The sequence below is a fragment of the Phoxinus phoxinus genome (genome assembly GCF_949152265.1).
Source record: "Phoxinus phoxinus genome assembly, chromosome: 23".
NCBI lineage: Eukaryota > Metazoa > Chordata > Actinopteri > Cypriniformes > Leuciscidae > Phoxinus > Phoxinus phoxinus.
Genome location: NC_136898.1, coordinates 152,501 through 167,500, shown reverse-complemented (window position 1 = coordinate 167,500; position 15,000 = coordinate 152,501). Strand labels below are relative to the sequence as shown.

General features: G+C 48.6%; 1 protein-coding gene across 3 annotated transcripts in view; it reads left to right on the top strand.

Annotated features, from left to right (window-relative positions):
• The window catches only part of ttc3 (tetratricopeptide repeat domain 3), a 57,133-nt gene that overhangs the window by 30,914 nt on the left and 11,219 nt on the right, over positions 1-15,000 (top strand). For all 3 annotated transcript variants that reach the window (XM_079600575.1, XM_079600576.1, XM_079600574.1), the window contains exons 28-34: positions 261-530; positions 614-660; positions 742-798; positions 902-984; positions 1,058-1,213; positions 2,545-3,022; positions 3,096-3,161. In XM_079600575.1, coding sequence (XP_079456701.1) covers positions 261-530; positions 614-660; positions 742-798; positions 902-984; positions 1,058-1,213; positions 2,545-3,022; positions 3,096-3,161 — 1,157 coding nt within the window. The remainder of the gene's footprint in view (positions 1-260; positions 531-613; positions 661-741; positions 799-901; positions 985-1,057; positions 1,214-2,544; positions 3,023-3,095; positions 3,162-15,000) is intronic.

The window sequence follows — 15,000 nt, the reverse complement described above, 5'->3', positions numbered from 1 at the left end:
CATGTTTTTGAAACTTTTTCATAACAATAAACGTAAAATTCTCTAACTCTAAGTTCACTTTTTAAAAGTGTCGTCTTTGAGAAGAGATCAAACTTCAGTCTGTGTCTACAGCATTCCAGATTTGCCAGTTTAAGCTGGACATTTTATTTTCAGGTCTATGCTCAAAAAGTGAATAAAAAAAGGAAAGTGAAGGTTGACATTTCAGTGTGACGTCCGCGTCTGCTTGCTGCTGACGTGTGTGTTCTGCTGTCCCCGCGCAGGTCTGAGGGCGGCGCAGGCGTTCATCGGCCGCTACAGTGCTCATCTGGAGGAGCTGGACCTCAAGCCTCTGCTGGCGTTCACACCGCTGCACGACACGCTCCAGAAATACGCCACCGTTTCGGAGTTATTTGACCGTGACGGTTTTACAGTAATGGAGTATTTAAGGCAGGCTCCTGCTAAAGAAATGCGTCTGCTTATTTGGACTCTAGAGTCGAATCGAGAGCGCTATCACACCTGTCACTCCATTCTCGATCAATATTTTGAAGATGGTACGTGAGTTGAAACGGGTGAGGTGTGTGTGTGTGTGTATGAAGGGAGTTTTTGTGCAAATTCCTGTTTCTTTATCTTTTAGATGCTGTTTGTTTAGTCATTAAAAAGACTGTTGATGAGGAGCACATGGTAAGAGGCGCGCGCTCGTTAGCGTTTGTCCGCGGCCGAGGTTGAGCGGTTTCAGTGACGCTTCATGTGTGTTTGTTTCAGAGTTCAATATTTAAGAGTAAAAACCGACATCGCAAGAAGAAGCAGAAGGAGTTAAAGGTGAGTGTTGTGAGTGTTGTGAGTGACGTCAGTGCGCCGGTGCGCTGAAGTGCTCCATGCTCATCTGTGTGTGTGTGTGTGTGTGTGTGTGTGTGTGTTTCAGTCTGTTATTGTGCTGTCTGGGATGAGAGGGCATTCGAGAGATGAAGATGAGGAGGATGAGCTGTTCTCTGAGGAAGACTCTTTGTGAGTTCAGTCACTGCACATCACGTCTGTGAAACGGTCCCGCCTGTGAGTTGACTGTGATTGGCTGTTCCAGATTGTTCCTGAGCGGCCTGGACCCGTTCAGCGTTCCCGAACACTTGCGGGGTGAGCTAGCGGAGTTCGAGGAGCATTACGCCGGATCAGCACACCGGAGCCATTACGAGAGGATCCTGGACAATCACCCCGACCCGACGAAAGAGAGTTTATATGAGTATGTGTCGCCCGTGCTTGCGCTCTAGAGTGGGGGTTTTCCTGCGCTGTTATAACAACATCGTCATAGTGGCGGTTTTTAGATGTCACAGATGGGTTAGACATTTTTACTCCATAGTAGCAGATTATTAGCGTCCACGCCAGCGGACAATAACAAACACTATAAATATAACTTTAATGATAACTATATTAGCGTCCACGCCAGCGGACAATAACGAACGCTATAACGATAACTAGGGATGGGCGATATGGCCTTAAATCCATATTGCGATATACATTGCAGCCTCTTGCGATAACGATATATATCACGATATATAAATTATAATAAAACCATTTCCATTTCCAACCATTTTTTTAAAGAAAGAAAGAAATTGTATGTAGTTTTGAGAACATTTATTGTGCAAAACTGTAATTATACAACATAATGTTGCAGATAAATAAGCCCTAAGTAGATAAATAAGCCTTTAAGTAGCCCTAATGTTTATATTATGGCTAGAAGCTTATGAAACCCCAAATTCAAAATTAGAATATTGTGAAAAGGTTTTCATAAAGCTGTAAGCCATAATCATCAAAATTATAAAAAATAAAGGCTTGTAATATCTCACTTTGGATGTAATGAGTCTATATAATATATTAGTTTCACCTTTTACTTTTGCATGATATTCTTATTTTTCGCGTTTCTCCTGTTATACGTCAACTAAAGAAAATGCTTCAAGTATAAAAGTTTGTTTACAGTAGTGCCGTGCCAGACAGTGAACAGTGCAGAACAGTGCAGAAGGCACTCCAAATGTAGTTTGGCTATTTTTTTAAAGGACACAAAAGATGCAAAGAGCAGAAAAACGGATGTCTTCTCAGTTAAAAAGCAACAACACAACGAATCTTGAAATCGGGCACACACAGAGATGTTGTGTTTACACTATTTTGTGAATACGCGCTGGTATTCAGTCACATGTTTCGTTTTGAGGTGGTAGAACAGATTAGTCGTGTGTGTCCCGAACTGTTGCCCCACACACTCTGTATAGTTTGCTGCTGCTCGTCGAACGGCTTAAATCCGAACCAAGTCCAAATAATGGATGTTGCACCGATCTTTTTCACCAGCTCCTCCGTTTCGCTGTCAGCCATGTTTACTCAAGATGACGACGAGTATGATGCGCTTCAGCCGGCTGCAGCGCGCGGCTCTAAATTTCGCGGGTAGATTGCGTCATCAACATGCATTATCGCGATAGTGCAATAGGATTAAAATCTCTATCGTAGGCCAATTTTGTATCGTTTATATCGCATATCGTTTATATCGCCCATTACTAACGATAACCTCTCTCTGCTGTTCTTCAGTTATTTCGCGCAGATCCTGGAGGAGCACGGGCCGCTGTGCGCCGCGGACCCGCTGATGGTGGGCGAGCTGGAGAACTTCCCCCCGGAGGCGCAGCAGAAGATCGTGGACGCCGGCGGACTCAAACCCTTCCTGCTGGAGTCCCTGCGCTTCACCATGACGGAGGAGCTGATCGGGCTGATGAAGCACGCCGTGTCCCTGACCGACAGCGGCCCGTCTCACCTGAACCCGTCCGCGCGCGAGTTCTGTCCGCTCGCCGACCCTCTGAGTGACGACTTCGCTCAAATCAGCTTGTGTTCTTTCGATAGCAAAGATGAGCCCGTGTCCTCGGACCCGTTCCCGATGTTCCCCGATCCGTATGACTCCGAGTGTCCCATCACAGATTATGAGTATTTGGCAGCAGACATGCTGGACGCTGAAGAGCAAGTGTGTGACGCCGGAGAGACGCGGGAAGAGAAGCAAACAGGCGTGTGTGTGCGGGTAAGCTGTGCCACGTGAGGGGAATGTCTCATGTTCATTGCTGTCTCTGACCTCTGACCTTTGCCTCTTGCAGGATTTTGCAGACCATACAGATGTTTCTATCAACACAGAGCCGTCCGCTTCCTTCGAGAGAAATAATGTAAGTTGTAAATAATGTAATGTAAAAAAAATTACAAATTTTTGCGCTGTTTAGAGCAGGACAGTGTTTAGAGCAGGACAGTGTTTAGAGCAGGACAGTGTTTAGAGCAGGACAGTGTTTAGAGCGGGACAGCGTTTAGAGCAGGACAGTGTTTAGAGCAGGACAGTGTTTAGAGCAGGACAGTGTTTAGAGCAGGACAGTGTTTAGAGCAGGACAGTGTTCAGAGCAGGACAGTGTTTAGAGCGGGACAGCGTTTAGAGCGGGACAGTGTTTAGAGCGGGACAGTGTTCAGAGCAGGACAGTGTTCAGAGCAGGACAGCGTTTAGAGCGGGACAGTGTTTAGAGCGGGACAGTGTTCAGAGCGGGACAGTGTTCAGAGCAGGACAGTGTTTAGAGCAGGACAGTGTTTAGAGCAGGACAGTGTTTAGAGCAGGACAGTGTTTGAGCAGGACAGTGTTCAGAGCAGGACAGTGTTCAGAGCAGGACAGTGTTTAGAGCAGGACAGTGTTTAGAGCAGGACAGTGTTTAGAGCAGGACAGTGTTTAGAGCAGGACAGTGTTCAGAGCAGGACAGTGTTCAGAGCAGGACAGTGTTCAGAGCAGGACAGCGTTTAGAGCGGGACAGTGTTTAGAGCGGGACAGTGTTTAGAGCAGGACAGTGTTTAGAGCAGGACAGTGTTTAGAGCGGGACAGTGTTTGAGCAGGACAGTGTTCAGAGCAGGACAGTGTTCAGAGCAGGACAGTGTTCAGAGCAGGACAGTGTTTAGAGCAGGACAGTGTTTAGAGCAGGACAGTGTTTAGAGCAGGACAGTGTTTAGAGCAGGACAGTGTTCAGAGCAGGACAGTGTTTAGAGCAGGACAGTGTTTAGAGCAGGACAGTGTTTAGAGCGGGACAGTGTTTAGAGCAGGACAGCGTTTAGAGCAGGACAGTGTTCAGAGCAGGACAGTGTTTAGAGCAGGACAGTGTTCAGAGCAGGACAGTGTTTAGAGCAGGACAGTGTTTAGAGCAGGACAGTGTTTAGAGCAGGACAGTGTTTAGAGCAGGACAGTGTTCAGAGCAGGACAGTGTTCAGAGCAGGACAGTGTTCAGAGCAGGACAGTGTTTAGAGCAGGACAGTGTTCAGAGCAGGACAGTGTTTAGAGCAGGACAGTGTTTAGAGCAGGACAGTGTTTAGAGCAGGACAGTGTTTAGAGCAGGACAGTGTTCAGAGCAGGACAGTGTTTAGAGCAGGACAGTGTTCAGAGCAGGACAGTGTTCAGAGCAGGACAGTGTTTAGAGCAGGACAGTGTTTAGAGCAGGACAGTGTTTAGAGCAGGACAGTGTTTAGAGCAGGACAGTGTTCAGAGCAGGACAGTGTTCAGAGCAGGACAGTGTTTAGAGCAGGACAGCGTTTAGAGCAGGACAGTGTTTAGAGCAGGACAGTGTTCAGAGCAGGACAGTGTTTAGAGCGGGACAGCGTTTAGAGCGGGACAGTGTTCAGAGCAGGACAGTGTTCAGAGCAGGACAGTGTTCAGAGCAGGACAGCGTTTAGAGCAGGACAGTGTTTAGAGCAGGACAGTGTTCAGAGCAGGACAGTGTTTAGAGCAGGACAGTGTTTAGAGCAGGACAGTGTTCAGAGCAGGACAGTGTTCAGAGCAGGACAGCGTTTAGAGCGGGACAGTGTTTAGAGCGGGACAGTGTTTAGAGCAGGACAGTGTTTAGAGCAGGACAGTGTTCAGAGCAGGACAGTGTTCAGAGCAGGACAGTGTTCAGAGCAGGACAGCGTTTAGAGCGGGACAGTGTTTAGAGCGGGACAGTGTTTAGAGCAGGACAGTGTTTAGAGCAGGACAGTGTTTAGAGCAGGACAGTGTTTAGAGCGGGACAGTGTTCAGAGCAGGACAGTGTTCAGAGCAGGACAGTGTTCAGAGCAGGACAGTGTTTAGAGCAGGACAGTGTTTAGAGCAGGACAGTGTTTAGAGGAGGACAGTGTTCAGAGCAGGACAGTGTTCAGAGCAGGACAGCGTTTAGAGCAGGACAGTGATTAGAGCAGGACAGTGTTTAGAGCAGGACAGCGTTCAGAGCAGGACAGTGTTTGAGCAGGACAGTGTTTAGAGCAGGACAGCGTTCAGAGCAGGACAGTGTTTAGAGCAGGACAGTGTTTAGAGCAGGACAGTGTTTAGAGCAGGACAGTGTTTAGAGCAGGACAGTGTTTAGAGCAGGACAGTGTTCAGAGCGGGACAGTGTTTAGAGCGGGACAGCGTTTAGAGCGGGACAGTGTTTAGAGCAGGACAGTGTTTAGAGCAGGACAGTGTTTAGAGCAGGACAGTGTTTAGAGCAGGACAGTGTTTGAGCAGGACAGTGTTTAGAGCAGGACAGTGTTTAGAGCAGGACAGTGTTTGAGCAGGACAGTGTTTAGAGCGGGACAGTGTTTAGAGCAGGACAGTGTTTAGAGCAGGACAGTGTTTAGAGCAGGACAGTGTTTGAGCAGGACAGTGTTTAGAGCAGGACAGTGTTCAGAGCAGGACAGTGTTTAGAGCAGGACAGTGTTTAGAGGAGGACAGTGTTTAGAGCAGGACAGTGTTTAGAGCAGGACAGTGTTCAGAGCAGGACAGTGTTTAGAGCAGGACAGTGTTCAGAGCAGGACAGTGTTTAGAGCAGGACAGTGTTTAGAGCAGGACAGTGTTTGAGCAGGACAGTGTTTAGAGCAGGACAGTGTTTAGAGCGGGACAGCGTTTAGAGCGGGACAGTGTTTAGAGCAGGACAGTGTTCAGAGCAGGACAGTGTTCAGAGCGGGACAGTGTTTAGAGCGGGACAGCGTTTAGAGCAGGACAGTGTTTAGAGCAGGACAGTGTTTAGAGCAGGACAGTGTTTAGAGCAGGACAGTGTTTAGAGGAGGACAGTGTTTAGAGCAGGACAGTGTTTAGAGCAGGACAGTGTTCAGAGCAGGACAGTGTTTAGAGCAGGACAGTGTTCAGAGCAGGACAGTGTTCAGAGCAGGACAGTGTTTAGAGCAGGACAGTGTTTAGAGCAGGACAGTGTTTGAGCAGGACAGTGTTTAGAGCAGGACAGTGTTTAGAGCGGGACAGCGTTTAGAGCGGGACAGTGTTTAGAGCAGGACAGTGTTTAGAGCAGGACAGTGTTTAGAGCAGGACAGTGTTTAGAGCAGGACAGTGTTTAGAACGGGACAGCGTTCAGAGCAGGACAGTGTTTAGAGCAGGACAGTGTTTGAGCAGGACAGTGTTTAGAGCAGGACAGTGTTCAGAGCAGGACAGTGTTCAGAGCAGGACAGTGTTTAGAGCAGGACAGTGTTTAGAGCAGGACAGTGTTTAGAGCAGGACAGTGTTTAGAGCAGGACAGTGTTTGAGCAGGACAGTGTTTAGAGCAGGACAGTGTTCAGAGCAGGACAGTGTTCAGAGCAGGACAGTGTTTAGAGCGGGACAGTGTTTAGAGCAGGACAGTGTTTGAGCAGGACAGTGTTTAGAGCAGGACAGTGTTTAGAGCAGGACAGTGTTTGAGCAGGACAGTGTTTAGAGCGGGACAGTGTTTAGAGCAGGACAGTGTTTAGAGCGGGACAGTGTTTAGAGCAGGACAGTGTTTAGAGCAGGACAGTGTTTAGAGCAGGACAGTGTTTAGAGCAGGACAGTGTTTGAGCAGGACAGTGTTTAGAGCAGGACAGTGTTTAGAGCAGGACAGTGTTTAGAGCAGGACAGTGTTTGAGCAGGACAGTGTTTAGAGCAGGACAGTGTTTAGAGCGGGACAGCGTTTAGAGCGGGACAGCGTTTAGAGCGGGACAGCGTTTAGAGCAGGACAGTGTTTAGAGCAGGACAGTGTTCAGAGCAGGACAGTGTTTAGAGCAGGACAGTGTTTAGAGGAGGACAGTGTTTAGAGCAGGACAGTGTTTAGAGCAGGACAGTGTTCAGAGCAGGACAGTGTTTAGAGCAGGACAGTGTTCAGAGCAGGACAGTGTTCAGAGCAGGACAGTGTTTAGAGCAGGACAGTGTTTAGAGCAGGACAGTGTTTGAGCAGGACAGTGTTTAGAGCAGGACAGTGTTTAGAGCGGGACAGCGTTTAGAGCGGGACAGTGTTTAGAGCAGGACAGTGTTTAGAGCAGGACAGTGTTCAGAGCGGGACAGTGTTTAGAGCGGGACAGCGTTTAGAGCAGGACAGTGTTTAGAGCAGGACAGTGTTTAGAGCAGGACAGTGTTTAGAGCAGGACAGTGTTTAGAGCAGGACAGTGTTTGAGCAGGACAGTGTTTAGAGCAGGACAGTGTTTAGAGCAGGACAGTGTTTGAGCAGGACAGTGTTTAGAGCGGGACAGTGTTTAGAGCAGGACAGTGTTTAGAGCAGGACAGTGTTTAGAGCAGGACAGTGTTTGAGCAGGACAGTGTTTAGAGCAGGACAGTGTTCAGAGCAGGACAGTGTTTAGAGCAGGACAGTGTTTAGAGGAGGACAGTGTTTAGAGCAGGACAGTGTTTAGAGCAGGACAGTGTTCAGAGCAGGACAGTGTTTAGAGCAGGACAGTGTTCAGAGCAGGACAGTGTTCAGAGCAGGACAGTGTTTAGAGCAGGACAGTGTTTAGAGCAGGACAGTGTTTGAGCAGGACAGTGTTTAGAGCAGGACAGTGTTTAGAGCGGGACAGCGTTTAGAGCGGGACAGTGTTTAGAGCAGGACAGTGTTTAGAGCAGGACAGTGTTTAGAGCAGGACAGTGTTTAGAGCAGGACAGTGTTTAGAACGGGACAGCGTTCAGAGCAGGACAGTGTTTAGAGCAGGACAGTGTTTGAGCAGGACAGTGTTTAGAGCAGGACAGTGTTCAGAGCAGGACAGTGTTCAGAGCAGGACAGTGTTTAGAGCAGGACAGTGTTTAGAGCAGGACAGTGTTTAGAGCAGGACAGTGTTTAGAGCAGGACAGTGTTTGAGCAGGACAGTGTTTAGAGCAGGACAGTGTTCAGAGCAGGACAGTGTTCAGAGCAGGACAGTGTTCAGAGCGGGACAGTGTTTAGAGCAGGACAGTGTTTGAGCAGGACAGTGTTTAGAGCAGGACAGTGTTTAGAGCAGGACAGTGTTTGAGCAGGACAGTGTTTAGAGCGGGACAGTGTTTAGAGCAGGACAGTGTTTAGAGCGGGACAGTGTTTAGAGCAGGACAGTGTTTAGAGCAGGACAGTGTTTAGAGCAGGACAGTGTTTAGAGCAGGACAGTGTTTGAGCAGGACAGTGTTTAGAGCAGGACAGTGTTTAGAGCAGGACAGTGTTTAGAGCAGGACAGTGTTTGAGCAGGACAGTGTTTAGAGCAGGACAGTGTTTAGAGCGGGACAGCGTTTAGAGCGGGACAGCGTTTAGAGCGGGACAGTGTTTAGAGCAGGACAGTGTTTAGAGCAGGACAGTGTTTAGAGCAGGACAGTGTTTAGAGCAGGACAGTGTTTAGAACGGGACAGCGTTCAGAGCAGGACAGTGTTTAGAGCAGGACAGTGTTTGAGCAGGACAGTGTTCAGAGCAGGACAGTGTTCAGAGCAGGACAGTGTTTAGAGCAGGACAGTGTTTAGAGCAGGACAGTGTTCAGAGCAGGACAGTGTTTAGAGCGGGACAGCGTTTAGAGCGGGACAGTGTTTAGAGCGGGACAGTGTTCAGAGCAGGACAGTGTTCAGAGCAGGACAGCGTTTAGAGCGGGACAGCGTTTAGAGCGGGACAGTGTTTAGAGCAGGACAGTGTTTAGAGCAGGACAGTGTTTAGAGCAGGACAGTGTTTAGAGCAGGACAGTGTTTGAGCAGGACAGTGTTCAGAGCAGGACAGTGTTCAGAGCAGGACAGTGTTTAGAGCAGGACAGTGTTTAGAGCAGGACAGTGTTTAGAGCAGGACAGTGTTTAGAGCAGGACAGTGTTTAGAGCAGGACAGTGTTCAGAGCAGGACAGTGTTCAGAGCAGGACAGCGTTTAGAGCGGGACAGTGTTTAGAGCGGGACAGTGTTTAGAGCAGGACAGTGTTTAGAGCAGGACAGTGTTTAGAGCGGGACAGTGTTTGAGCAGGACAGTGTTCAGAGCAGGACAGTGTTCAGAGCAGGACAGTGTTCAGAGCAGGACAGTGTTTAGAGCAGGACAGTGTTTAGAGCAGGACAGTGTTTAGAGCAGGACAGTGTTTAGAGCAGGACAGTGTTCAGAGCAGGACAGTGTTTAGAGCAGGACAGTGTTTAGAGCAGGACAGTGTTTAGAGCAGGACAGTGTTTAGAGCGGGACAGTGTTTAGAGCAGGACAGCGTTTAGAGCAGGACAGTGTTCAGAGCAGGACAGTGTTCAGAGCAGGACAGTGTTTAGAGCAGGACAGTGTTTAGAGCAGGACAGTGTTTAGAGCAGGACAGTGTTTAGAGCAGGACAGTGTTTAGAGCAGGACAGTGTTCAGAGCAGGACAGTGTTCAGAGCAGGACAGTGTTTAGAGCAGGACAGTGTTTAGAGCAGGACAGTGTTCAGAGCAGGACAGTGTTCAGAGCAGGACAGCGTTTAGAGCGGGACAGTGTTTAGAGCGGGACAGTGTTTAGAGCAGGACAGTGTTTAGAGCAGGACAGTGTTCAGAGCAGGACAGTGTTCAGAGCAGGACAGCGTTTAGAGCGGGACAGTGTTTAGAGCGGGACAGTGTTTAGAGCAGGACAGTGTTTAGAGCAGGACAGTGTTTAGAGCGGGACAGTGTTTGAGCAGGACAGTGTTCAGAGCAGGACAGTGTTCAGAGCAGGACAGTGTTCAGAGCAGGACAGTGTTTAGAGCAGGACAGTGTTTAGAGGAGGACAGTGTTTAGAGCAGGACAGTGTTCAGAGCAGGACAGTGTTCAGAGCAGGACAGCGTTTAGAGCAGGACAGCGTTCAGAGCAGGACAGTGTTTAGAGCAGGACAGTGTTTAGAGCAGGACAGTGTTTGAGCAGGACAGTGTTCAGAGCAGGACAGTGTTCAGAGCAGGACAGTGTTCAGAGCAGGACAGTGTTTAGAGCAGGACAGTGTTTAGAGGAGGACAGTGTTTAGAGCAGGACAGTGTTCAGAGCAGGACAGTGTTTAGAGCAGGACAGTGTTCAGAGCAGGACAGCGTTTAGAGCAGGACAGTGATTAGAGCAGGACAGTGTTTAGAGCAGGACAGCGTTCAGAGCAGGACAGCGTTTAGAGCAGGACAGTGTTTGAGCAGGACAGTGTTTAGAGCAGGACAGCGTTCAGAGCAGGACAGTGTTTAGAGCAGGACAGTGTTTAGAGCAGGACAGTGTTTAGAGCAGGACAGTGTTTAGAGCAGGACAGTGTTCAGAGCAGGACAGTGTTTAGAGCGGGACAGCGTTTAGAGCGGGACAGTGTTTAGAGCAGGACAGTGTTTAGAGCAGGACAGTGTTTAGAGCAGGACAGTGTTTAGAGCAGGACAGTGTTTAGAGCAGGACAGTGTTTGAGCAGGACAGTGTTTAGAGCAGGACAGTGTTTAGAGCAGGACAGTGTTTAGAGCAGGACAGTGTTTGAGCAGGACAGTGTTTAGAGCGGGACAGTGTTTAGAGCAGGACAGTGTTTAGAGCAGGACAGTGTTTAGAGCAGGACAGTGTTTGAGCAGGACAGTGTTTAGAGCAGGACAGTGTTTAGAGCAGGACAGTGTTTGAGCAGGACAGTGTTTAGAGCAGGACAGTGTTTAGAGCGGGACAGTGTTTAGAGCAGGACAGTGTTTAGAGCAGGACAGTGTTTAGAGCAGGACAGTGTTTAGAGCAGGACAGTGTTTAGAGCAGGACAGTGTTTGAGCAGGACAGTGTTTAGAGCAGGACAGCGTTCAGAGCAGGACAGTGTTTAGAGCAGGACAGTGTTTAGAGCGGGACAGTGTTTAGAGCAGGACAGTGTTTAGAGCAGGACAGTGTTCAGAGCAGGACAGTGTTTAGAGCGGGACAGTGTTTAGAGCAGGACAGCGTTCAGAGCAGGACAGTGTTTAGAGCAGGACAGTGTTTAGAGCAGGACAGTGTTTAGAGCAGGACAGCGTTCAGAGCAGGACAGTGTTTAGAGCAGGACAGTGTTTAGAGCAGGACAGCGTTCAGAGCAGGACAGTGTTTAGAGCAGGACAGTGTTTAGAGCAGGACAGTGTTTAGAGCGGGACAGCGTTCAGAGCAGGACAGTGTTTAGAGCAGGACAGTGTTTAGAGCGGGACAGCGTTCAGAGCAGGACAGTGTTTAGAGCAGGACAGTGTTTGAGCAGGACAGTGTTTAGAGCAGGACAGCGTTCAGAGCAGGACAGTGTTCAGAGCAGGACAGTGTTTAGAGCAGGACAGTGTTTAGAGCGGGACAGCGTTCAGAGCAGGACAGTGTTTAGAGCGGGACAGTGTTTAGAGCAGGACAGCGTTCAGAGCAGGACAGTGTTTAGAGCAGGACAGTGTTTGAGCAGGACAGTGTTTAGAGCAGGACAGCGTTCAGAGCAGGACAGTGTTTAGAGCAGGACAGTGTTTAGAGCGGGACAGCGTTCAGAGCAGGACAGTGTTTAGAGCAGGACAGTGTTTGAGCAGGACAGTGTTTAGAGCAGGACAGCGTTCAGAGCAGGACAGTGTTTAGAGCAGGACAGTGTTTAGAGCAGGACAGTGTTTAGAGCAGGACAGTGTTTAGAGCAGGACAGTGTTCAGAGCAGGACAGTGTTTAGAGCGGGACAGCGTTTAGAGCGGGACAGTGTTTAGAGCAGGACAGTGTTTAGAGCAGGACAGTGTTTAGAGCAGGACAGTGTTTAGAGCAGGACAGTGTTTAGAGCAGGACAGTGTTTGAGCAGGACAGTGTTTAGAGCAGGACAGTGTTTAGAGCAGGACAGTGTTTAGAGCAGGACAGTGTTTGAGCAGGACAGTGTTTAGAGCGGGACAGTGTTTAGAGCAGGACAGTGTTTAGAGCAGGACAGTGTTTAGAGCAGGACAGTGTTTAGAGCAGGACAGTGTTTGAGCAGGACAGTGTTTAGAGCAGGACAGTGTTTAGAGCAGGACAGTGTTTGAGCAGGACAGTGTTTAGAGCAGGACAGTGTTTAGAGCGGGACAGCGTTTAGAGCGGGACAGTGTTTAGAGCAGGACAGTGTTTAGAGCAGGACAGTGTTTAGAGCAGGACAGTGTTTAGAGCAGGACAGTGTTTAGAACGGGACAGCGTTCAGAGCAGGACAGTGTTTAGAGCAGGACAGTGTTTGAGCAGGACAGTGTTTAGAGCAGGACAGCGTTCAGAGCAGGACAGTGTTTAGAGCAGGACAGTGTTTAGAGCAGGACAGTGTTTAGAGCAGGACAGTGTTTGAGCAGGACAGTGTTCAGAGCAGGACAGTGTTCAGAGCAGGACAGTGTTTAGAGCAGGACAGTGTTTAGAGCAGGACAGTGTTTAGAGCAGGACAGTGTTTAGAGCAGGACAGTGTTTAGAGCAGGACAGTGTTTAGAGCAGGACAGTGTTTAGAGCAGGACAGTGTTTAGAGCAGGACAGTGTTTAGAGCAGGACAGTGTTTAGAGCAGGACAGTGTTTAGAGCAGGACAGTGTTTAGAGCAGGACAGTGTTTAGAGCAGGACAGTGTTTAGAGCAGGACAGCGTTCAGAGCAGGACAGCGTTTAGAGCGGGACAGTGTTTAGAGCAGGACAGTGTTTAGAGCAGGACAGTGTTTAGAGCAGGACAGTGTTTAGAGCAGGACAGCGTTTAGAGCAGGACAGCGTTTAGAGCAGGACAGCGTTTAGAGCGGGACAGCGTTTAGAGCAGGACAGTGTTTAGAGCAGGACAGTGTTTAGAGCAGGACAGTGTTTAGAGCAGGACAGCGTTTAGAGCAGGACAGTGTTTAGAGCAGGACAGCGGGACAGCGTTTAGAGCAGGACAGTGTTCAGAGCAGGACAGTGTTTAGAGCAGGACAGCGTTTAGAGCAGGACAGCGTTTAGAGCAGGACAGTGTTTAGAGCAGGACAGTGTTTAGAGCAGGACAGTGTTTAGAGCAGGACAGCGTTTAGAGCAGGACAGCGTTTAGAGCAGGACAGCGTTTAGAGCAGGACAGCGTTTAGAGCAGGACAGCGTTCAGAGCAGGACAGCGTTTAGAGCAGGACAGCGTTTAGAGCAGGACAGCGTTTAGAGCAGGACAGCGTTTAGAGCAGGACAGCGTTTAGAGCAGGACAGCGTTTAGAGCAGGACAGCGTTTAGAGCAGGACAGCGTTTAGAGCAGGACAGCGTTTAGAGCAGGACAGCGTTTAGAGCAGGACAGTGTTTAGAGCAGGACAGCGTTTAGAGCAGGACAGCGTTTAGAGCAGGACAGTGTTTAGAGCAGGACAGTGTTTAGAGCAGGACAGTGTTTAGAGCAGGACAGTGTTTAGAGCAGGACAGTGTTTAGAGCAGGACAGTGTTTAGAGCAGGACAGTGTTTAGAGCAGGACAGTGTTTAGAGCAGGACAGTGTTTAGAGCAGGACAGCGTTCAGAGCAGGACAGTGTTTAGAGCGTTTAGAGTCATTCAGATACTAGTTTATTAGGACTGGGAGAAAAAAAATCGATTCACCGAACTATTGTGATATTTATTTTTTATTTTTGATGATTTCAAGTCTATATTTATCAGTCGACACAGACGAGGTTGACAGAAGTTAGCATCTTTGGTTCCAGCGGAGGATGACATGTGTCGTTATCTTTGAGTGTTCAGCGTCAGACGCGTGGGGCGGCGTGAGACCGAGCGCACGGAAAGCCCTCGCTGCTCATATGCTGAGAGAGAGAGAAGACCGTAGAGCTGCACGATTCATCTTTACAAGACTGATCTCGACTCAAGCACCCACGCGATGATCTTCCACTTCGTCTGTCTGCTAAACCTGTGACAAAACCATATCGCAACATTCAAATCTGGGCTGACCCTGAGAGAGTCGTCCTGAAGCAGCTTCACAAACCGTCCTCAACTTCGTAGTATCTTCATTTCTGTGATGCAATAGTGCAAATGAACACAGAAGTACTGGGATGAACTCTAAAGTTCATATATACACACTGATGTCTACGGTAGCGATCAAAATAGAGTTAGGGCCTGTTCGCATATCGCGTCTTTTGCGCGCTCAAGTTCGTTGTTTCAAATGTAGGCGCGGTATGCGCGCTCATATTGGAAGCGACGCGTTCGCGGTGCGACGTGCTCTTTTTTTTCTAAGCGCGTCCGCGCCGCATCGAGATAAAAACATCTAAATTTTTCAGAATGCCGCAAGCACACCGTAGGTCACGTGACAAGAACCAACCAATCAGCTTCCTCACCTTTTCTGTTTACGTTGTGACCTCAGCAGAAAAATGGAGGAGCAGCTCCTCATTGCGGTCCAGGGATCTCCTGAACTTTGACTTGTCAAGCTCTCATTATTAGTGGTGTCAACAATAATCAATTCGGCAATGCACACCCCTACTCATTATTTATCCTTGCTGTAACGAGAGCGCAGCCGATGGTTGCTTAGTAACGACAGACGCCTCCGGAACGCAACCGCCATAGTGCTTTGGAAAAGAGAACGCGGCGCGCCTAGAGTTTTCTACGCGTTTTAGGCGCGATATGTGAACAATCAGCTTTAGATGCTTAAAATAACACATTTATTTGAACTAAGTGGCGACAAGTGACTGTTCAATGTATTAGTGAATCATTTATTCAAGAGAATGTAGTACTCTGATGCTTCTGAAATGTATATAAATATGACTCATCTTATACACCATGTACAAGTGTATGCTCTAAGTTTTCCCCATGGTCTAGTGTTAAAAAATTGTGTTAAATGCATATTGTACCGGCCCCCAAGAAGCGTGATGTATCGAGTCCGGAGATGCGTGTCGTGTTCCAGCCCTAGTTTTTATTAATGGTTTCTTTCGGTGATATTATCCTGGTTCAGGACATGACGGGAATGTTAGTCAAGTCAGCTTCATTAGATCAGTGCTTTACACTGCA